This window comes from Clarias gariepinus, chromosome 15 (assembly GCF_024256425.1).
Source record: "Clarias gariepinus isolate MV-2021 ecotype Netherlands chromosome 15, CGAR_prim_01v2, whole genome shotgun sequence".
NCBI classification, from domain to species: Eukaryota; Metazoa; Chordata; class Actinopteri; order Siluriformes; family Clariidae; genus Clarias; species Clarias gariepinus.
In genome coordinates this window covers 17,668,051-17,691,393 of record NC_071114.1, presented here as the reverse complement: position 1 = coordinate 17,691,393, position 23,343 = coordinate 17,668,051, and the positions used below count along the sequence as shown (strand labels likewise).

Genomic DNA, 23,343 nt, shown 5'->3' with positions numbered 1-23,343 from the left:
AGCCCCATAAGAATATATTTTCAACATCTACTTTTACTATACGACTATATTTTACTATAAGAATTTCTGTATTACGGAATAATATAGAAAAGACTGAAAAAAACTAATTATGGAAAAAAAGACATAACTCAGCTCTTTTTACAATATTGACCAGTTAGTTTTGAAAAGTAAATAATTAGTCCTATTTACTTCATGCCTAAAGCTACAATGACACACACACAGACTACCAACCCAAACAGGCTAAATTTTCAAGATGTTTTTACATGGTAAAATGACTTACTTGCTTCTTTTTGCATGAGTAATGTTTAGATTGCCTTTATTCCATTAAAGGCACAAGACAAAATGGTTAATAACTAATAAGATTTTAGCAATAATATTGAATATCCAACTGTTTACATATACTTTATTTAAACTATGAACTATTAGCCAGAACTAGATTACAAAAAAAGTTTAAACAAAAAGACCTCCAAGAAGTAGATAAGGATCAGAAGCAGAAATCAAGGTATTTGTGATTTTATTAAAAAAAAAAAAAAAAAAAACATCATTTATTATGCATGCATTTAAAAGACAAAGACCAAAACATACAAAAATAAAATAATCCTGCTTTTAAGATTCTTTAATTTATAAAATGACAAAATTCATACTTGCAAAAGACCATATTTCAGACTGTACAAGAGGAGAATATTTCATTTGTGCCTACAAGACATGTACAAAGACTCACTACATCAAGATGCACACTTAAAATAAAAAGAATATGTCCAAAGTGTATAGCTATAATAATAGAAACTATACAAGCAGGCTGATAGAAGTACATTGTAAAGAATGGCAATTAAAAGAAACAATTATAGATCCTTCCTAATCCTGCTTTGAAAGAGGGGGTATTTAAAACAGTTTAGGGAGCTGTCTCAACCTGCTGAGATCAAGAAAATTTCCTACAGAGCCTTCAGTTTCCGGAAGTGATGCGAGTCTGTAATTGTTGGATAAAGAGGATCGGCGGTGAGGTCGAAGTTGAGGAAGGACCAGTTTTGGATCGTTCTCTTTTTCTGGACTTGTTTTTGTGTGTGCAAGAAGCAGCATTTTAGGCCGTAAATCTCGTATAAGACCGCTTTGAGAGTCTTGAGTGGAAAGAAGTGGTTCAGGCTGCCCGTTACCTCCATTTTTTAGAATAAAGCCAGTTTCCCTCCCCACATTTTCTGATGTGTCAATTTGCAGGGAGCAGCCAAGCGCAGAGTCTGCCTGTACTGTCTGTGCTCTCTGAGCTGTCTGGACACCGTCATCCTCTGCCTCATCACTGCTGCTGTCTTCACCTTCCATCAGTCCGTATTTCTTCATATATTTGCAGGTGGCTAGAGACATGTTGGTGGAGGAAAGGACGCTCAGGCCAGTGCTGCTCTTATCCAGTGGAGTCCTTCCAAAAAGCAGAGCGCCAGGGTTGGATCGAGCTTCAGGTGACTGGCCTCCCAGCGACAGACGGGACAGCTGAGAGTCACTGAGGTACTTCAGAGCAATGGCATTGGCTTCTAAACTCAGATCCACACCGCCACTCGATCCCCACATGCTGGTGCCGACTGGATCAGAAAGAGTCAGCCTCGGGATGACTGCCTCAGGGTTTATGCAGGCCAGTGTGCTAGACACAAACACAGTAAGTAATATAATAAAAAGACTAAAATATGATTCCACAGGTGCTTATAAAAGTTTTGTAAAAAAAAAAATAATAATAACTATTAACATGGTGATGGGATAAAGGTTCTGAAGTATCCCTGGGCACTGTACTCACAGCAGTGATGACATGACATTTTAAAATCATTTATTTTCACTGCAAGGTGGAGAGCTTTAAGACCCTTTAATGAAGCAAAGTTAGTATCCTGAGAAAAGCTAACGCAAAGTTTACCTTGCAAATGAAAAATAGCAATTCAGAGTTAACCAACAGCACTGAGGCACAATGCTGTTTTGTTTTCCTATGAGTGTAATACATTATCTATGTTTTTTGGGGGGTTAAAGTTCCATACAGTATATTGTCAATGCTAAGTCACTGAGCTCTGCAGCTACAAACATGAAGTGTTTGATTTACATAAAACAGAATTAACCTGGTACATTGGTTTAGACAACAAAAATCATGAAGAAAAAAAAAGGGAAGTGGGCCAATGTTTTATAATACAGGTGTCCCAAAAGTAATTATACACATAACATGATTAAGAAATTATTGCACTGTTAAGATGTGAGTGGGAGAGATTACTGTGTTTACAATGTTTTTGCATTTTGCTTAAAAAAAAAGTAAATTTCCTCTACATGTGGAGATTTTTGGGATATATACACATCTTCCTTTTTTAAGACCTCTCCTATTTACCCTCACATGCTCTCATGTCTCATGTGATGGCAGCTAATTCTTGCATAATAAATGCTTGGAGTTAGAGAAAACTTCTAGCCACATGCATGGGTTCTTTTTCCTTATTCTATTACATAGTACATTATCACAAATCATACAATGTTTTGCGTACCTGGCACTCTCCACGGTGCTGCGGTTGAATTTTCCTGTATTGAGCTCCACACTGACGCCGAGACTCTGCAGCTGTTTAAGTGTGGCACTGAACACCCGGTCCTCCTCTGAACCCTCAGCATTCTGCTCTTTAAGTGCAGCTTTGCTTGGAGGACTATTCTGAGGCGACATACTGAGTCTGGGATGAGGACTGTGCGCGTCCATTTTTTCTTCTTCAGTTATAGAGTCTTGGAGACGGCTTTTTACTTGACCCTATGTTTGGGGGGGGCGACAACAACAAACCGTGTCTAAAAACAAGTCAAGATATAATTTCAGACTACACAAATTAGAGCAAATAAGAAAGAATCTTACTAGTAACTCTTGATAAAATTTATCATTAGGTATTTCTTCGTTTTGAGAGAAGTCTTCTGTGATCTGAGACTGAGGGTTATAATACATGCTTGCACTCTCTCCTAGCACAGGACTTTGAAAAGAAACAGCTACATTTGATATGCTGAAATGAGAGAGAGAAAAACTTTATTAATAACAAGATCCGAAGCTTTGTTATCTAAATACAAATAATCTAATTAAACCAGCTTCTTACCTAGTACTCTATCCACTTGTTCCCCTAAATAAACAATTACATTATGCATATTTTCTTTTCTTAATACCACAAAGCTGCTAAATACTTCATAATTCTTTAGAAAAGCAGCTCTGACAGTGGTTCTGGCTGTAATTTAAAGTTTAAATTACAGATTTCCCATAACATGCTTATTCCATGATAAACTTTGAAGTGAGAAGTTCAACATTTAAAGGAAGTTTTATGACAAAGAAAAAAAAAGTTGGAGGAAGAACACTCGTTTTAAGCTGCTAAAAAATGAAGTGATAACACCAACTAGCTTGTTTCTGGACGTTCTACAACATTCCATGTAATAGAAAGTGATGAGCTGTTCAGAGAAGATTTTATGAATCTGTAATTTGCGTTAAACTACTACGGTATTAGAGGGATAATGCACTAAAGTGATGTTATTTGGCTGATATTAGTATCTCATGTCATGCCTGCAAGCAATGAGTGACTTTGGCATGAATCAGATTTCAGCACAGGGAAATAAGTTTACATTTCTGAGTGTGTTAATCACAGGTGCAGCGTAGCCATAGGTTGTTTGAATGCAGTGTGGCATAGCTGTAGGTTGTTTGTGCATTAATAGCAAGGGATATCATACTTGTTCTGGGGCGATGTGGAGTGTCGCGGTGTCGCAGGGCTCTGCTCCTCTCTGCTCTGGTGGATCGTCTCTGAGCTGAGTCTGGAGGACCCTGTGCTGTTAGACTCAGGATGACATTGGATAAATTGACCTTCAATCTCGGAGCTTTGATCAGGAGCGCTCCAGAACAAACTGGCACCTGTGTGAACATTTTTATAATTTGTTGAGCTGGATGGCTTATAGAGGTGATAAACACCGAAGACTAGAACATTTTTCTGCTTACCAGTTCCTACTGCAATGCTCACGCTTGTCTTCTTTGGTGGTTCAGGAAGTGCTGAGGTCTGAATGGGGTTCTTCTCTGGAGATGCAGGCGGTAGCTCTGACACCTTGCTCTGGGCATCGAGAAGTTTCTGGATCTAAGAATCACAATGAGAAATACCATGGCTTTAAATGCCCTGAACGCAGTCTAATGCATTTCACCAAAAATTTTATTGTAGCCTTATAAAAAATAAAAAGAATCTAGTTCAGAGACTCAATTTTATCCAACCAAAAGGCAGTAATGTAAATTATTTGGCTGAAGAAAGACATCTGACCAGAGAGAGTACCCACAGACCGCTAGAGAGCTTAGAAATGAAAACTGTATAAAGTCAAACTAGTATGCGTTTATCCCACCTGCTTCAATTTTTTTTTTTTTTTTACGGTTTTGAGACTCATACACTCAGCCACTTAAGAAGCTTAACAGAGCATCAGGTCAGGTTCAATTATTTATCCTGATCACAGTCATAGTTGTGTTTAAATTTAGGGAAACAGAATCACCCATGTACAGTATGTTTGACAACTTACACAACCTTGTAACTGATTATTTTCCTACAACAGCATGCCCCGCCCCCAATCACTTTATTTTTTAAATTTGGGATAAACATTAATGTAATGTACCACATAATTAATCACTGCTTTATTTCACTCATAACAAACCTGAGCCTGCAGTTGCTTCAGCTGCCGGTCCTGCTCCATCAATATCTTGTAGGCGTCAGCAGGAAGAAGGCCTACGCCCATATCTGGCGCAGTGACTACAGCGGGACCAGGTTGAAGTTTGCACCACTGGGCCTGGCACACGGGTGCTGTCTTGTCCAGAGCTCCACCACAGGGGTTGGCATTGGGAATGTGTGGTCCATGTGATGGAGAGTAGGGCAGGGGAATGCCAGCATGGCACACAGGGCTTTGAGCTGGTGACACACGGCACAACATGGGCCTAGCAGGGGAGACACAGCAGTCCTGATGTGGATTCCCTTCAGAAGGACAATGCACAGGGTTCTGGACAGGTGGAGATGGAGTACCTTGCCAGGTGTTGCCCTGGTACAAGGGCATGTGGGAACGGTGAGCAGGGCAGCAGTTGCAGGCCGGGGTGCTATGAAACACCATGTGCTGGGATGGCGGCAGCAGAGGAGTCTGATCTGGATTGACGGACACCTGTTTGTTCTTTTGGTTTAACACTGGAGGGTTTGGGTGACCAGATCTTTGTGCACGCTCATGGTGGGAGCCATTTGGGGATGAGCCAGTTTTGGGTGAAGAAGATGATGAGGAAGACGATGAAGCAGAGAAGCCGTTGCTTGATCTTAGGCCTACGGAGGAAGTAGATTTCCTGCTAATGGGGGGTTGGTGCATGATGGTGGACTGTGTCCTATTGTGCTTTGGCTGAGACAAAACTGGGGTTAGAGGTCTCCTGATGGGTGGAGGTCCAGCCATGACATTCTGAGCAGGTGGTCGTGGTGCAAAATGGGAGGGTGGAGTACCACTGCTACTGCCTGCTGATTGGACAGGACGCGTTGGAGTGTGCTCATAAGATTCCACAACTTTCCCATCAAGGAAGCTGCCTTCCAAAACCATGGAGAGTTCAGGCACAGAAGGTTGGATATGTCTCGTCTGAAAAAAACAGATGAACATTGTGCAGGTTGTACTGCATAAATTTTTTTTTTTAAAGATAATGTGTGGAATGAATGTACATAGATGACAGATGAATAATTCTTTAATAATCTGTATATCAGATGCAACTGGTCATAAGCCATAATGTTGAAACACAAGGAATCAGTTTAATATAGGAGTACAGAGAAAGTCTCAGTTTTAAATGAAACTGTTTAAATATACAAATTACTAGGTGTAGTTTTATTTTTATTACTAGTTAGTACTAGTTTAGTTTCACAAAATTTGAAATGTAAATGAATTCTCATAAATTATTGAATGATAAACAAAAAACTTTTTTCTTTCTCTAAATCAAGAGTTTAAATCTACAAAAGGTTCCATACTGTCTATATTGAAGGAGAAAAAGAACCAAACAATTTGGTTCCTGCGACAACAGAAAAACAAATAACCAACGATTAAAAAAAAAAAAATGTGCTTTCCACAGCATTTCAACTGACTGCATAATTAGAAATAAAGTCAAAAGAAAGACAGAAAAAAAAATATATATATATTTTTTGCAAATAATTCCAACTCTGAAAAGAATAACATAAAAGGATAGAAGGTCCTCCCATCTGCACTAGACTATGTACTTTTTTTGTGTTAAGTAGCCTGCACACAGATACAGTCAAAATTTAATATGTTTAGGATATTTTGCCTTTTATGTTTATTCCAAAGGTTGCACTCAATAAAATAAAAGGGTTGATATTTAAATGTCACTAAAGTCTATGGTGCAACATTAAAATTAATATAATTTCAAGAGGTTGTGTAACTGAACCATAATGCATATCCTTATTGGTCAATAATACAGATGGGAACAGTATTAATACTGGGCTAAGACCAGCAAAGGAAGGAAAAGGGAAGAGGGGGAAAGCAGGTCAGATATTGGAGAAGGCATATTGGCTAGAAGATCCTGTAACAAACCACAGACAGGAATTGAATCTGGAAAAGAAATGTATTTTTGGAACTGGAATACTTAACCATGAATAGTACCCATTTCATTTTGCATGAAACAAATAAACTGTGAAATGTTAAAAAATAAATAAATAAAAAAGTTTGTTCTAAGTAGTTTTAAGGAAAATTTCATAGTTATTTAAATCGGCTACTCAAGCTTTTAATATCAGTATCTAAAACAGAAAAGATGCTATCATGCCAGCTTTACTGACTTATGCAATGTATGAAAGTAAACCAGTTGTCAGACCTGCTGACTGATGGGGTGAGGGTTAGGTGACGGCCGAGGCGAGAGATCCTCATCTTCCACTCCTGAGTCATGGTCACTAATAGACAGTTTATTCTGGACTGCAGCTGATGATGCAGTTCCAGCCCTAAAGATAAGAAGATATATTTATTGCCAACAAACACTTTATAAACAAACAAGCTGCATGTCATCTTTCACTCGCAGTGCTGGTGACTTTTGACAAGATTTTTTGTTTAAAGCAGATTTATGGCTTATTATTTTCCCAGAAATTTAATTCCTCTTATACCACAACAATTTACCAATAATTATAAATTTTATAAAAGTATTTTCTACAGAAGACACCATCTATTTATAGCTAAATTTAATGCTAGGGGACATCTAGTTTCTGTTTTTTATTTATGCGTTAACAGCTACAAACACTATTCCCTCACCAGTCTCTTTTGTTGTTCTGTTAAAGTAAATAAAACTTTTCATGTTACCGTGAAACTGCAAAGTGCAATTTCCTGTCATAAGAAAGGCAGAAAACTTAGTCACACCTGTTACACAGTGTTAACAGCAGTGACTCATTTCATTGAATAAACCTATAGAAAACTTACTGTAAAAAACATAAAAAGCACAGTAATGTACCTGTAATTTGCACCTGTTCTACTGTCAGAGCTGCTGTTCTAGAAAACACCGTCTGATTAATCGAATCCCAGAAAGGTAACTGTACCTTAGTAATGCTGAACGAGACAGCATCTCTTCGAATAGCTTATTCTCCCGATTTTGGCTCTCAACACCAAGTTCAAAGAGCAGTGTACATCCTTCTGCCGGCTCCACATTCTGCACGCAGGTAAGGGGGGAAGGTGTTTTGGGGGGGGTGAAATCACACATTTGATATACATTGATCAGCCCCAACATGAAAACCACAAAGAAGCAAAGTAAATAAAATTGATTATCTTGTTACTATGGCTTTAAAAGGTTTTTAAAAGGCCTTGCAATCACATGATCCACAACCAAATCATTGGCCTTTTTGTCTGGCAATCATGCTCACCAGACCACCAAACCTAATGATAGAAGACTCGCTTGATGACTAGAAACCAGTTAACAGTGTATGCTGAGAAACTTTAATCATTAGATATTGCACATTTTAATTAAACTCCAGCTAATCTTTTCAAGACCTAAAATTTTAAATACTGCAATATCTACAGCTGTCTCATCAGGTAAGAATTAATGTTAAAATAACATTTCGTAAAGCCCAAAACAAAACACTCTATAAACAGAATGACAGCACAGTTTATATTCTGTTAAACATATTAGTTTCTGACCCATTTCCCCATACTTTTACATTCCATCCGTTACTGTTTTCTATGCTCACACTGATATAGTTAGCTGTTTAATGTTGATAAAATCAGTGCAATTACTAAATTGGACAGACAGACAAGATTACAGCTGGTTTAGTTTTACATTGGGTCCGATGTCTAATGTGTTGCTTGTAGATTGTCTCAAGTGTGTGGCCTGTTTAGTACTTTCTTTTTCGTTGTAATTAAAAGCATTAACTTCCTTTTAAAATTAATTTTATTCCGTAACGTCCTTAATGAGAGGTCTTATGACACGATCACATTTTACCCCACTTTTGTGTACATGGCACTAACTGAGCAAGGTTGAGAGCAGAATACGTGTTTTTCTAAGAAATTATTTAAGGCCCTCCGTTTGAACTTGTTGCTTTACAGAACAGACCTTATACAGTGCGAGTGTTTCTGTGCTGCTGAGAAGCTGAAAGCTCATGTCCTTCGACCCACAGAGCTTGCACTGGTAAAACTCAGGATCCCGGTGAGTGAGCGAATACAGGACCACCAGAAATGCATCATTCTCCGACATTACCCTGAAAAAGACGCAAAGACACTTACATCTCCACAATTTCTCGGCAAAGATCTCAAACACTTATTAATCTGATTATGATATAAAAAAATATTTTTACATGACACTTCATGCTTAGCCTTACATTTACATGTTACTTTTACATGTAACTATTATCTGGACATCTCATCATTAACATTAAAATATTTTCTTGTTTTACTTTTATTTAAGTAAAACTACATTAATAATAATCACAATTTGACCATAATAACAGTTGTGTAGTTATCAGGTGCATGCAAGGTTAAACAGATGATGGCAGCACTCACCTGTCATGGAGGGAGGAGCTGAACAAATACCTCAGACACCACGCCCACACCACTGGGTTGTGGATATGTGTAACTCCACTTAACCATCTGTCACATGAGATGAAAGGGGGGCAAAGAGAAAAAAGAAGAAGGGGGAAAAAAAAAGAAAAACTCAACCAACCAACCTTCATTTTACAGCCCCACAACAGTTACAAATCTCTCATGAGGCTTTCATTCAAACTGGGATTACAACAGATTAAATTACAATGGTGCGGTGACTGCGAGTAGTGATAATAGGCTGGTGAAAACTTTGGAATAGAAATAAACTAAGAAATAATTTTTAAAGATATAAAAAAAATTTTTAAAACAAATATTCAAGCAGGTAATACGTAGCTCTCATACAGAATGTGTGCAATGCTGAGAATACCTACACTCCGACAAGAGGGAGCGTGAAAACCTTTGGATCCGACTCCAAGATGAGGAGCAGTTTGCGGGTTTGGTCCATGGTCAGGAACCTAGACAGGCAATCAAACACAATCTGAAGTGAGTGCTAGTATGTATATATAAAATGTAATGTAACAAAGCATTACAAGAAAAGGTGTTCAGCTTACATAACATTAACTCTGGGGAAGTACATAATCAAAGTGCAACTAATTAAAGCTCTAAATTTAAAAAAAGTACTGGCTTATTTAAGTATTGTCTTACTTTGTTCAAAAACTCCATATGAAGCTTGAAAACATTTTTACTTTAGCTTTAATTATTTGCCTAAATACCTACAGTTAAACCTTGGATTGCCAGCATAATTCATTCCGGAAGCATGCTTGTACATCAAAGCATTTATATATATCAGAGCAAATTAATTTCCCCATAAGAAATAACGAAAACTTCATGATTCGTTAATTCGTTCCACAACCCAAAAATATTAATATAAAAATAATTAATTATTAATTAATAATTAATTATTAAATAATTAATTAACTTTCACGCACGCACACAGAAACTGCTCCGCCAGGAAACTTCTTTAACAAGAAACCTCTCTAATGACACACACATACTTACAGAATCGGTGCTTCCTGACAGAGTGAGAGACTAGATCTTTAAGAAGGAACCTCTCTCATGACAGCTCACACATGTGGTCACAGATGTTGACGACATGAGTGACACACGAGACTGAGCATAGGAGATGATTTCCCATAATGCCGTAGGGCACACGAGAGAAGAACCATTGGCTCAGTTTTGATCACGTGACGCTCGCACACAAAGCGCATGCATACTACTTGTATATATCAAGACCTCGCTTGTTTTTTTAGGTAAAATTGTGGACTATAGCCCACAGAATAATTGAAAGACAGATTCTTCTCTCAGGAACTGGAGGACGGATGTTTTACTTTCGGGTGAAAAGATAAAAAAAAAAATTTAAAAAAATCTATACAGTGCCTTTGCTTTTAGATTATTTACAATTTTTCTTCTCGTTAGACTGGTGTCATCTACTATAATAATAATATGTTTATTCAAGTATAAAATAAGTAACTAAAGCTCAACTGAAAAGTGTAAAGCTAGTAGCCCAACAGTGTTTAAATGTTTTGCAAACTGGAATTTTATTTTATTTTTTTATATGTGAGTGAGCCCATGTTCCCTCACCCTCGTTTCCTGGCATTAGTGTGCGAGTGTAGAGATTGCGCCAAGCTAGTTGGGCTGCTCAGGTTCCTGGCCAGTGCAGTAGGGATGACGGGTAGCGCACGCACAGGGACAGCCTCCAGCAAGCTGGCCAACATCACACCAGCCCAGTGTAGGTTGAAGCTCAGCCGGTCCATGTTCTCCACACAGCTAAGACGCACACGCAGACTCATCAGCTTATACAGCTCCATTGCCTCTCTGCTGCTGCAGGAATGCTCCAACATCTGACAGAGCAGAAAACCAAAATAAAAAAAAAAAAGCAGAGGAAACTAAAACACTAGCTACGTTTACTTCTTCAAATCTGATTAAAAACAATTTTGACTAGTGATTCCAACTTGACCGTTTACACTAGACATAAGATAAGATATCCGTTAACATGCTTAACGTGTTTGACCAGGATACAACTTTCATGCGTTTTATTTGCTAGTAATATAAAAATACAAGAAAATTTATTTTTCACCTTTTAACTTTAAGGTCAATGTCAGGTTTCCCATCCTTTCCGAATAATTCCACCATTATGATGGGTTACAAAAATTCAGGCTAACCTATGACTGGTTGGATGCTTTATAAAGTATGATATGTCAAGGCAGATTGGGTAAGACTACAGGATCGAGGCATCTACATAATGCATTTTAATTGCATCACAATTGGGCTGTTACTCTGATTATTTGTGCAATGCAGGAGTCCATGTAAACAAGTCTACTTGTGCATTAAAAGGGAGAAATATCACTGGTGAGGAAAAATTAAACTCATGGATTCAGTATCAACTCAACTATACTTCTATAATGTTATACTAACAGATTTATTCAATTTTTTTATTTAATTTATCTGTATTATTATTTCACTATAATAATACAGATTATACTAGTGCTGTAACAAAGCTGTATATTTACTATTAAAATGAGATTAGGTCTTCTCTTAATACAACTACAAAAAAAAAAATAATGGTGACATATCTTCCTCTTTGTTTTATAACAAACATAAAATTAGTCCATTTTATACATACACATAAAAATCAACATGTATAATTGGTTCTAAACATGGATTCCTTTTGCTAAATTAGGAAACCACTGCATGTCCACATGCCTCTCTAGTCACACACACTCGATGGATTATGTCTAAACACAGCACGTGTAGGCACAGGTAATAATTACCTCTCCCTAGGGTGCAGCTGGTACTGACAGGCTGAACTAACTGTCAAAGAAAGCATTTATTATTGCTGTAACATGAGGTCTGAGGGTCTGGAGAGCTTCTCAAACAGCTGCTCCATCTTTACCACATGTCACTTTCTCTTAACCGACACACACAGACACAGACGATGCATTAAGATCAGATACCTTGAAGGTGATGTCTAGGTCCTGTGCAGAAAACACAGTGGTGTCGGGAACGTGCTGAGCGTCGAACAGGCACGGCACAAGAACATCGCCAGGGAGGAGGGCAGTTGGAGATTTTGTGACGCCATCAGCCTGCTCCCGGCCAGGGTCAAACCGATCCAACGTGATTGTCACACCCTCCTCATCTACACAGCACAATGACAAGAATTTCTTCAATCTATACTAAGGAAATCTCCACCCACGAACAATTAATTATCAAAAACTTGTTAATGATTCTGAAATTAACGTGGCTAATGCTCTCTGCTGGATTTTCCTGAGACATTAGCGGGTGGCTTCCTCTGATGTCACAGGGTGATATCACTGCTGCAAACTGCTTGACGTAGCTAGTAAACAAGCTATAAAATAACAAGTGTGATGCTTCAGGAGAGTCCTAGTGTGCCAATTCAGGAACTGTATCCTACACATCCGTAGGCTGATTATGTCATCATAGCAACGAATAAGGTCGCCGTATTTAAAAGGCTCCTTTAAACATGGAATTATTTCCCCTGATAGTAAGAGGTGCAATGGTGTATACTTCAGGGCCGAACCTATCCTAATAGGAGTAAGCCAGGAAAGCCACCAGGAGAATAAGTACGTAAATTATAAAAGTTATATAAAAATTTAACATAATAAATAAGAAGAAAACATGGGGATTTATACAACATTAACCATCAAAATCTCGGCTTTGTAGACTACATGGTTAGAAAAAAAAGTGGTTTATTTAACTTTTTTATCCAGCTGTTTATTTAAAAGTTATAGCCTTGTAATAGCTAATACAGAAGGATCACAAATTATTGATATTAACTATAAAAAAAATAGTGAAGTTTTTTGGGATATCCCACAGCCAATGGTTCACAGCAGCATTTTATTTATTTATTACAAAATTCTAAAAGAATTTGACCCTAAAAATGAGGACTAATTCAGGACAAACCGTTGCCATCTAATCATCTGAGATCTACCTCTTAGGTAAATTGGTATAAAAGTACAAGAGTACATGTGATCTCACTGGTCACTGATCAGAAGTGTGCTCACCACTCTCCACAGCTAGCGTCCCAAGAAGGAAGCAGGAAAACTGAGGCTTCTTGCTCTGCCGTGCGTGACGATGAGCCAAACGCAATGCTTTCTCCATGAGCAGCAGCCTGGGCTTTCTGAAAAACCCACAACATTGAGGACAGGTGTGAGGGGAACTAAATATTCCACCATATTACTGCTGAATTATGATTGATTAGATTAATTTTCTATAACAGCAGCTCAGACAGTAGTGCAGGTTTATATTGATGTGTTTATTTATTTATCAATCCAACAGTATAGTAAGAATCTGTCTCAGGAATTGGATGGTAAATGCTCTACATAAGTGATGGAATTGCTAATGTAGTGAGTTTTTCTGTTGAGAGAAAATGCTTTAAAAGGGTAAAGCTGTTCAGGTTTGTATTTGGAGTCTTATTAAATTGAAGAAAAAGAAAAAAATGGTTGGTGATGGAACGATTGCTTAGAGCTTCAATAAGCAACGTAAGAAGCCGTTCAGTAGATGATCCACAGATTAAATCTATCTACAAATGTGTGATAATGATTTCCCTACATCAGGATGACACAGTGTAGTTCAGGTTTTTTTTTTTTTTCTTTAATCCAGACTCACCTGTAGTATGAAAGGTGAAGACTGACGAGATCTCCATTAGGAGTCGGATCCCAAAGGTGCATCTTAGACTTAGGAAATGTTAAAGGGCTGATGATACCCTCTGGTGCCCTTTAAAGATAAAAAAAAATCATATAAAAATATATATAATTTTTTAATGTTATTAATAGTTGTTTAAGTTACTACATTAGGATAAGTTAAATCAGGTTGAGTACTACCTGGTGTTGTGCGCTGTCTCGGGTCTGCAAACCGCCTCCAGTACATGAGAAGGCAAACCACGCAAATTCACCTGGATACGATCCATATTTCAACTCTAAACGTCCGTTTGATTAAAAAAAAATTAAAAAGAACCAAAGTTACACAGAAAATCTGTCTTTGGCGCTGTAACTGCACGGCTAGTTATGAAGCTAGCATGGAAAGCGAGCAGGATACCAAGACGTGACATGAAAACACAACTACAAATACATTTATACCACTTTATATTAACAGGGAATTTTGTGATTTTTGCAATATTCCGTCTCACCTAATCTCAACTCTGTGCAGGTTTTAATCCTCGCATGTTCCTCAGCCCCTGTGGTACTCGGCTCTCTGCTCCACCCAGGGCGGTTAGCTGGCTAAGCTAACTGCAAAGCCTGTCTCCGTTAACGTGACAAAAGTGGCTCAAATAACAAAAGCCGTTTAACTTCTAACATCCTACGCGGTATCATACGCGGCAAAACAAATCCGGTTCGACGAATTAGTTAATGGTTTACTTCACTCGGTAGGTTAGCAACAGTGTGTGATGTGTTATCTGGATGAAAACAAAACAGACGCCTCCATTAAGAAGAGCTAAGTAAAGACAAAAATAAATTGTGGCGCTGTTTCTAAGCTCCAATGGCGGGACAGACCGACTGGCCAATAGCAGCACGGCAGAGTAGCGCTTGACCAATTAGATCGCAGCTTCCTAGCCCCGCCCATCATAAACCCTCAAATTACGTATTTGTTTAAGGCTCCATGAGCAATTTAATAATTTGTTTAAATCCCATGGTTTTTTTAATGAATGTAGTAAAATAAACAGAATATATTTTAAAAAGACAACTTTGTATAGCTAGAGTAATTTAAAATATACGGTATATAAGTTTATTTCTATTTAAACACAACTTTTATTATTATTATTATTATTATTATTATTTTATAGCAACCCTGATAAAGTATTTACATCCAGTCGTGGACCGTGAAGGCCAGTGGTGGAGGCCATTTATTCCATTTTTTTTTTGACCTCCATTCATCATTCACACATACATTCACACCCTACAGACAATTTGGGAACGCCAATTAGCCTAATCTGCATGTTTTCGGACTATGGGAGGAAACCAGATTACCAAAAGGAAACCCAGTGGGCACATGCAAACACCACACACACACAGACCCAAGGTGTAACTTATACTGCCTAACCTATACACTTAACATCTGGTACACTTCTATTTAAATAATTTTTCAATTTCATTTTATTTTATTACTTTATATATTTTAAAGCGGCACTGGTGGCTTAGTGGTAGGTGTTTCGTCTGCCATGCGGAAGGCCCGGGTTTGATTCCCAGCCAGCGCCCAAACCCCAGCCACTCGATGCAGTGCCGGTCCCAAGCCTGGATAAAATGGGAGGGTTGTGTCAGGAAGGGCATCCGGCGTAAAAGCGATGCCAAGTTGTAGTGCGGACTGAATATTCCGCTGTGGCAACCCCTTGCTGGGAGCAGCTAAAAGACCAACAACAACTTGTATATATTGTAAATTTTACAGCTAAAAGTTTTCTATATTTCTATTATTTTCTCCTATTTCCTATTTGAGTTCTTTATTTAAATACTTTCTTTTCTTTTTTTTTATTTTAGGTCACAGGCGGTCATAAAAGCATTTTATTGCATCTCATACAGTGTAAAAATATATTTTTTTATTTGAAACAAATTCGGACTCTGGCGGTGCAATGCGATACTGCTAACCACTAAGCCACCATGCTTCCAACCCTCATGTTTGAACTGAGATTAAGTTGGTGCTGCATGTTGGGTTACAGCTGTGGTTCTCAAACATTTTCTGTCATTCCCCACTTAAGAGGGTGGGCGAATTTTCAAGCCCCTCTTGTCAACAAAATGATAATAAAAACGGTCAAGTGTACTACTTAATAAAATATCAATTTTTAAACCGATAAGATCAAATAACACCAAGTTCAAAACAGATAAAATACATGTGCAATTGTTATAAGTGTCTTTCTACTTTGTTGGGTCTCATGCTGTCTGCTGCCAGCGGTTTAAGACACAAAACACACACGGGTCTCTCTTCTGCCCCACCATCCCCACCATGAATCCAAGCGCAACATAGGCTTCATCATGTTTTCCTTTTGGCTTTTTGGTTGATTAGGCTGATAGTGCTGAATCACCTGCTTTTTTGTGGTCCATGTAACAAATGTATCCATTGACGTTATTATGCTCACTACATACAGTACGCTACTAACCAGGTGGTGTTAGCTCTAAAATGCCCCCCCCCTTGCCACGGATTGCCCCCCCCCCCTACATAATCTCTTTCAAATAATATATTAAAACATAAATTCATAGGTTTATGGTTTACAAATTACAAATTATAACAAATGATTTTAATTATTAAATAAGAAATATAAAAACTGTATAGGGGAAAAATATATAAATTATATATTTTTTTCATATACAACATGTGTATTTTTATATTGCTTACTTTATAATAAAAATCGTTTCCTGTAATTTTTCACCACAAACAATATTTATTTAGTGCAATTTGTGATAAATAATTTGTTATTTCTACATTGACAAACCCCTGCAAAATAAATAATTTTGGGGGATTTGTATTTAATCGTCTCGACGGCTGTCACGTGCCTATGGTTAATTATAATAGTAAAAATATATTTAATAATAATAAACCTTTAAATGTCCTAATATAATATTTGATAGAGATTGTGTAGGGGGGCAATCCGTGGCAGGGGGGCATTTTAGCGCATAACACCTGTTTGTGTCCCCCGTAAAGTTAGTTTTATATTCCATTATTCGATATTTATATTATATTCTCCGAATTCGATAGCAGCGTAAATAAACCCGAAAATAAGACCCATCTATATATATATAGTTCCTCTCTATATTGACTTTAAGCCACATCCGCCGTAAATTATACATATTTAAAAGCATAAACACCATTATTCTCTACGGCGCAATGGATAACTCAGGGATCATCGCAAAATGCCGCACACCAACAAAAAGCGTAGAACGATGTTGATCTTCCCTTTTGTTCAGCGCCTGAAGGATCAAAAAGCAACTTTGTTGCCACACTGGAAACTAGAAATTCCAGACTAGTACTGCATGATAAAATATTAATGTTAAACAAAAATACAGAAACATCAGCATACACATTGAAATAAATAAAATTTTATATATAATACCGAATGTTTCCTTATATATTGTTCCTCTGCAATTAACATGCCGACGTTAAACCGTTATTGTTGTCTGATGTTATTTTAATTTACTTGTATTAATGATCCATTTCTTTGCGTGTGATTGTTTAGTTTTGAATGTCCGATCTTTATTGTCAATAAAGAAAAGCATGAATTATATAGGTACTTTCCTATTATTTTTCACTAATTCTCTCCCGTTCATTGCGCCCCACCTGTCATGTCTGTATTCCCCACACTTTGAGAACCACTGGGTTACAGTTAGTTTGTAATTCCACAAAAGGACTTTTATGCTCACTTGTTTGTCTCAGGATTTGTACAATCTAAGTACATCGCTGGTGTAGTTTTTCTCACCTTTGTACCTTGTACTGATTGAATGTGTACCTTTTACTAAGAAACATGCACATTTACTGCACAAGGGTGATTAAAAATTTTCAAGACCAATTTTTTTTAACATAAACAGATGGCAGTACAAGGCTGCACACACAGTCACAGGGAGCACTGAACTTCATAAGTCAGTGTGGTAAAAGACAATGTCCTGTGTACTTCAGGACCTGTGTAACTGGTGCTATTCTAAAATGTGTTGCCATGTCTGATATTTCATCATGGACAGCAAGTTAGAACAAAGAGCGATCATAATATTGTGTGAAACTCTGCAAATCTTTTACAGAGATGTTTGACGTGATCTGGCAAGTTTACAGTGATGGTGTTTTGAGTGGCATGCATGCTTCAAGGGCAGAAGAACATAACTGGAAAATGACAAAGATCAGAGAGACCCTTCATGAAGTTCAACCCCCCCGAAATGTCAAAACCATTCATTAATGTGTGCATGATGATCGTCGGAGAACAAGATCTGCCAAGAACTTCGTCAGCATTATACAACAGTATTCACAGTGGAAGAGCTCATCTTCACAACGAAAAAAAGGCAAGGCAGGTCCACAGCTCAACCAAGTGCATGGTAATTGACTTTTCTGACATTTGCGGAATTGTATGTCAAGAATTTGTCCCCAGACTGTCCAAACTGTCAATAGTGAATTTTACTGCCATGTTTTAAGGCATCTGAGGGATGACATATGGCTGAAAAACAGGACTTGTAAACAGAGCTAAACTTAAAACTTGTAGAAATCTCCTCATATATTCACATTTAATTGTACAGTTTAGTACTCATTGTACTGTTAGAAGCAAATGTTTTCTTTAATCCTTTAATTCTGCTTTCTGCAACTCTACTCAGGTCAGAAAGACAGGACAAGGAGAACAAATTCCTGATAACCTTGTCCTCATAACAGAAAAACACAGAGTAAAATGTACATAAAGCAGCCATAGCCGCTGTGGGGCGCACCAACAACTGATCCAAACCATATCAGAAAGTAACTGGAAATCTCATTCGTCAAATTTTTTTCCCTACTTGTATTCCTACAAATCCCGCCTACTAGATCTGGATTGGTTTATCCTCAAATCCGCTGAGCGGGTAGTATACGTTCAGCGAATTGTAATGCAACTGTGTAAGAACGCTGATATCACCACCCAATCCTAGAGCAGAAGGCGGGGCTTAACGGAAAACGGGTGGGGAAACCTAATGCCGCACTCACCCCGCCGTTCCCGGAGCAACAGGGAAAATGGCAGCCCTCACCACCCTCACTCAGGTAAATATCCGCTAAAAACACATTTTTTTGTGGTTATATTTGATTTACTAAGGTGTAATGGGTCAGAATATCGAAGGAGAGATTTTTTGTGAGAAATATTTTCACGGATATTGACGGTTTTGCGGAATTACGGTGGAGCTTATTTATGAGAGCTAACGGTGAATTAGCTGGCTAACGCTAGCCGGCTAATCGTTAAGTGACTAGAGAGATTATTTCATACTTCTATTATCAGAATGGTTTATCGGCATCACTACATAACTCACAGACGATTTTTTTTTAATTTTGGGAGCTTTATGCACTGCTCGCTTGAAGCTCCTTTTTTGTATTTTAAATGCTGCAGTAATACAAAGTGGGCTTTAACCTCCCAAAAAAACGTTAGAGGATATTTATTAGAATATGAGGTGACGAGGTTTACTGTAGTACGCTAGCGTTACGCCTCGCTCATATTGCGTTCAATTTAAGACCACATAAAGGAAACATAATACATTTTTTATAACGTTATACGTCAATATGGTTATAACCAGTAATTAAGTCGTCCCTGAAATCACGTTTGATATTTGTGTTCTATATCATTGTTGTAAAAGCCCAGTTTTGTACGCTTTTCTCACAATTTTATATTTATACATATTTGTTTGGGGAAAAATGTGTTAAGAAAATTGTGCTGGCTCATCCTGTACTAGTTTGGTATTTATCCAATTAGGTTCCCTGTACAGCAGACATGTCCCCCCCCCCTGCAAGTGTGTATTAGCCATTTATTAGCAGTAAACATGAATTGTCATTGTGTATTGCGCTGTGTGTAGTGAGTTTTATTTCTAATGCTGGTTTTGCGGAGATTAAATGCCTGTAATTAATTTGAAAAAGGGTTTCATTTATTTAAGTTTTTGACCCCTTACAGCAATATATTTTATAGAGACAGGAGTCACCAAGGACCAGCTGATACGATTTTATCACAATTCGTAGGAGCTGTTTTGATTCATATCGTAATTGTGCTAGTATTGCCATTTTATAAATATTCCCATTTGGTATTATTGTTATTATTATTCTATTTTATTACAATTCTAAACAAACTTAGAAAATTATTTGCTCCTACTGCATAGGACACTGTGCTACCTCCCAATGTGGGAATAGTTTATAGCATGTCACCTGTACAATTACAGGGGAATGGTAACATTGCTCCACCTCATATGCAAATATTCTGCACTGTGCACAAGTCTTAGTGTGCATAAGTTACAATACTTAGACAGGTATTATCTTTTGTACCTTTTTTAAGTTATGTTTATCATGTCTGCATTATTATGTAGTATTTACCTTGTTCACAAAGCTACTTCCAGGTGTGTTTAAACTCAGTAGAGGTGTGGCTTGGTCTATATTCAATGCTAATGGCTGTTGTGTAAATCACTCAAACACTTCAGTACAAAATCATTACCTATTTCCCGAATATAACAAAAAAAAAGGGTCTGATTCCGGCCTTGGATATTTGTGACATTTGTGAGTGGAGTTTACATGGTTTCCCTGTGCTTGGGGTTTCCTCTGGGTACTCCGGTTTCTTCCCAGAGTCTGAAGATATGCAGATTAGGTTAATTGCCTGTAAATTGCCTGTAGTGTTTGTGCGCTGTGATGGATTGGCACACTGTCCGGGGTGGATGCTCTAACAAGCTCACAGGTCATTAATATATTGATAGCGGCTAGTGTTAGCCACGTAGCTTTGCAATTATTGGCACACTACCAAATAAACTGTTTATGTTATTGGCAGACCAGTACTGATTGTTTGGTTTTGTGCGGTGCTCAGTGTAACACTGGTAATCATTTTAAAAGCCTATTTAATTTATTTTAACCTAAATTTTTTAAAAAGTAGTAAAATATTGCCCCCCCTCACTGAGTATTTAGTATTGCTCCCAGCTTTCATTTACTTTTTTCTTTATGCACCCTACATTCAGTGTTTAGTGTTTATTTACACTGTTGCTTTTTTTATTTTTTATTTCAAAAGTAACGGCATTCCTGTCCAGGGTGGACCCTGCCTTGTGCCCAAAGTCTCCTGTGATAGGCTCCAGGCCCCTGCGATTCTGTATTAAAATAAAATGAATGAATGAATGAACTTAAAAATGAATGAGCTTAAAAATATAATAGACAATGTTACAGAAGTACACTACCGTTTAAAAGTTTTAGAACACTTGCAAATTTCTTTTTTTTTTGTTTAGTTATTTATTGTCTACATTCTACAACAATACTGGGGATTTCAAAACTATAAAATAACACATGGAATTAGGTAATTACATAACAACAATAAAAACAACAGTTAGTTGTTATTTTAAGACACAGGTCAGCCTTTCTGTAATAGTTCTTGCAAGAAAAGTATTGTCAGTTGCATTTGCAAAATTCGTCAAGCACCATAATGAAACTGACTCTCATTAAGGCCATCCCAGGAGGCCGAGACCAAAACCTACCTCTGCCGCAGGCAAGAAGTTAATTTAGAGTTATCAGCCTGAAAAATTATCAATTAACAGCACCTCAGATTAGACGCGTTATGAAGTCTTTACAGAGCATAAGTAGCAGACACATCTCTGTTCAAAGGAGATTAATGCATTTTTGGACGCCTTCAGCATTCCTTTACAATGTAGAAAGAAATTAAAATCAGGAAACCATCATGGAGCTAGAAAGTGTTCTAAAACTTTTGAACAGTAGTGTATATTTATATGCCTATATAAAAAAAGCAACATGTCACATGATAAACCAGAAGGAAAGAAAAAAACTTAATGTAAGAAACAAGTTTGACAAAGTTGGCAGAAGAATTCATATTCTCCAGCATGCTTACAGTATTGTGCGAACTTCTTGGGAACGTCCAAACAAAATGGCATAAGAAAAGTTGCCTTTGAAAACATTTATTCTTTAAATAAAACCTCTATAAAGGGCACTCGGGTAATAAAATTAAACAGTCAATATTTGGTAAGAAAACGCTTTGCTTGAAAATAATCAGTAGTGTTGGATACAGATCTGTGCAGTTTTATATGTAAAACTGCACACTGTACTGAGCATGCTGGAGAATATGAGTTCACCTGGTAACTTTTACATTTACATTTAGGCATTTGGCAGACGCTCTTATCCAGAGCGACTTACATTTTTTTAATCTTATTACACATCTGAGCAGTTGAGGGTTAAGGGCCGCGCTCAAGGGCCCAACAGTGGCAACTTGGTGGTTGTGGGGTTTGAACCTGGGATCTTTCGAACCGTAGTCCAATGCCTTAACCACTGAGCTACCCCTGACCCCCTTTCATACTTGCTCCTATCTATTTTCATGCAAAACCCAGATGCATACATTACATTACAAGCACATTTAGTTACATTTGGACACATTGAATGCTTATTACATAATAATGCAAACATGCACAGTACTGTTAACAAAATCGATTATGGAGTCTGTGTGGTTATACATGAATAGACAAAAGAATCACAAAAAGCAACATATTTTTCTCTCCCCAATATCTGATATTGTACCAGCTTCCTGTTTAATTGCTGGAATATGGCTATCTCTGTACCTCAGACTAAACCTGATGTCTCCTGATGCAAACTGTGGTTCTCTACTGTACACCTTAACCTCAAAAATCACATTTGGCTTTGGCATTTAGGATATCATCCTGGTAAAAATTTATAGGTTTGGGTGAAGGTGGTGCTGAGAAATCCTTAACAACAAATAAAAAAAAAATCTCTTAAATTAATCTCTTAAACTGTGTCCATATTTACCTTGTTCACAAAGCTACTTCCGCTTGCTAAACCCTGTTCGTATTTACCTTGTTCATAAAGCTACTTCCAGGTTTGTTTAAACTCAATATTATAGAGGTGTGACTTTGCCTATCTTCAATGCTAATTCAATGCTAATGCTGTTGTGTAAAACAATCAAGCACTTCAGTACACCTTCCCACCTTCCAGGTTTAAACCCTGTTACTCCAGTATACAGAATTAAATCACTGCTCTTAGAACCATGTGGAATTTTAATGATTCAGGAATGCTGTAACAAGCTCACAGGTCATCAGTATATTGATAGCGGCCAGTGTTAGCCACGTAGCTTCAAAATTATTGGCACCCTACCAAATAAACGTACTAATATAAGTTATTGGCAGACCAATACTGATGGTTTGGTTTTGCCCGGCAAATGCTTAGTGTAACAATGGTAATCATTTTGAAAGCCTATTTAATTTATTTTGACCTAGATTTTTTTAAAGTAGTAAGATATTGGCACCCGCTTACTGAGTATTTATTATTGCTCTTAGCATTCATTTATTTTTTATTTATGCACCCTACGTTCAGTGTTTAGTGTATATTTACACTGTGTTTTTTATTTTTAAAAGAAAGTTTTTGACTATTAATGCTTATTTGAAACTATATTTGTGCCAATGCACCTATTTTAAATTTGAGTGAAGTAAGGAAGAAAAAGTGGGAGCGCTGATGGATCAACCAAGAAAGCAATACATTATGGAATTTTAAAGGTTAAAGGAGATGTCCCAGTGTCTTACAGTAAACTTAAGTTAATTGATTAGACTGTGAACAGTGTAACTCTTTATGGAAGGAAAAAAAATGCAGATGGTATTAGACTAGCCTTTATTC

At 37.4% G+C, this 23,343-nt stretch overlaps 2 protein-coding genes across 8 annotated transcripts in view; one reads left to right on the top strand and one right to left on the bottom strand.

The window, feature by feature from the left end:
• Nucleotides 1–530: 530 nt before the first annotated feature.
• On the bottom strand, nucleotides 531–14,507 carry stil (STIL centriolar assembly protein). Its single transcript, XM_053513825.1, has 17 exons — nucleotides 14,183–14,507; nucleotides 13,878–13,972; nucleotides 13,663–13,770; nucleotides 13,059–13,174; nucleotides 11,991–12,172; nucleotides 10,618–10,877; nucleotides 9,408–9,491; nucleotides 8,998–9,084; nucleotides 8,552–8,696; nucleotides 7,545–7,654; nucleotides 6,836–6,959; nucleotides 4,654–5,601; nucleotides 3,962–4,094; nucleotides 3,700–3,877; nucleotides 2,849–2,990; nucleotides 2,499–2,749; nucleotides 531–1,627 (listed from the first exon to the last, which is right to left on the bottom strand). The coding sequence occupies exons 2-17, from the start codon at nucleotides 13,961–13,963 to the stop codon at nucleotides 883–885; spliced, it is 3,699 nt and encodes a 1,232-aa protein (XP_053369800.1). The 5' UTR covers nucleotides 13,964–13,972; nucleotides 14,183–14,507; the 3' UTR covers nucleotides 531–882.
• Nucleotides 14,508–18,695: 4,188 nt separating this feature from the next.
• eps15l1a (epidermal growth factor receptor pathway substrate 15-like 1a) overlaps nucleotides 18,696–23,343 on the top strand; it is a 35,316-nt gene continuing 30,668 nt past the window's right edge. For all 7 annotated transcript variants that reach the window (XM_053512962.1, XM_053512964.1, XM_053512963.1 and 4 more), the window contains exon 1: nucleotides 18,696–18,744. In XM_053512962.1, the coding sequence (XP_053368937.1) occupies nucleotides 18,718–18,744 (27 nt within the window). In that variant the 5' untranslated portion in view covers nucleotides 18,696–18,717. The remainder of the gene's footprint in view (nucleotides 18,745–23,343) is intronic.

Coding starts and splice junctions, on each gene's coding strand:
- stil (XM_053513825.1), bottom strand. CDS start 13,963: ATGGATCGTATCCAGGTGAATTTGCGTGGTTTGCCTTCTCATGTACTG. Junction 9,492..10,617: donor ACTAATGCCAGGAAACGAGG/GTGAGGGAACAT, acceptor TTGCCTGTCTAG/GTTCCTGACCATGGACCAAA. Junction 5,602..6,835: donor CTCACCCCATCAGTCAGCAG/GTCTGACAACTG, acceptor TGTTTTTTTCAG/ACGAGACATATCCAACCTTC.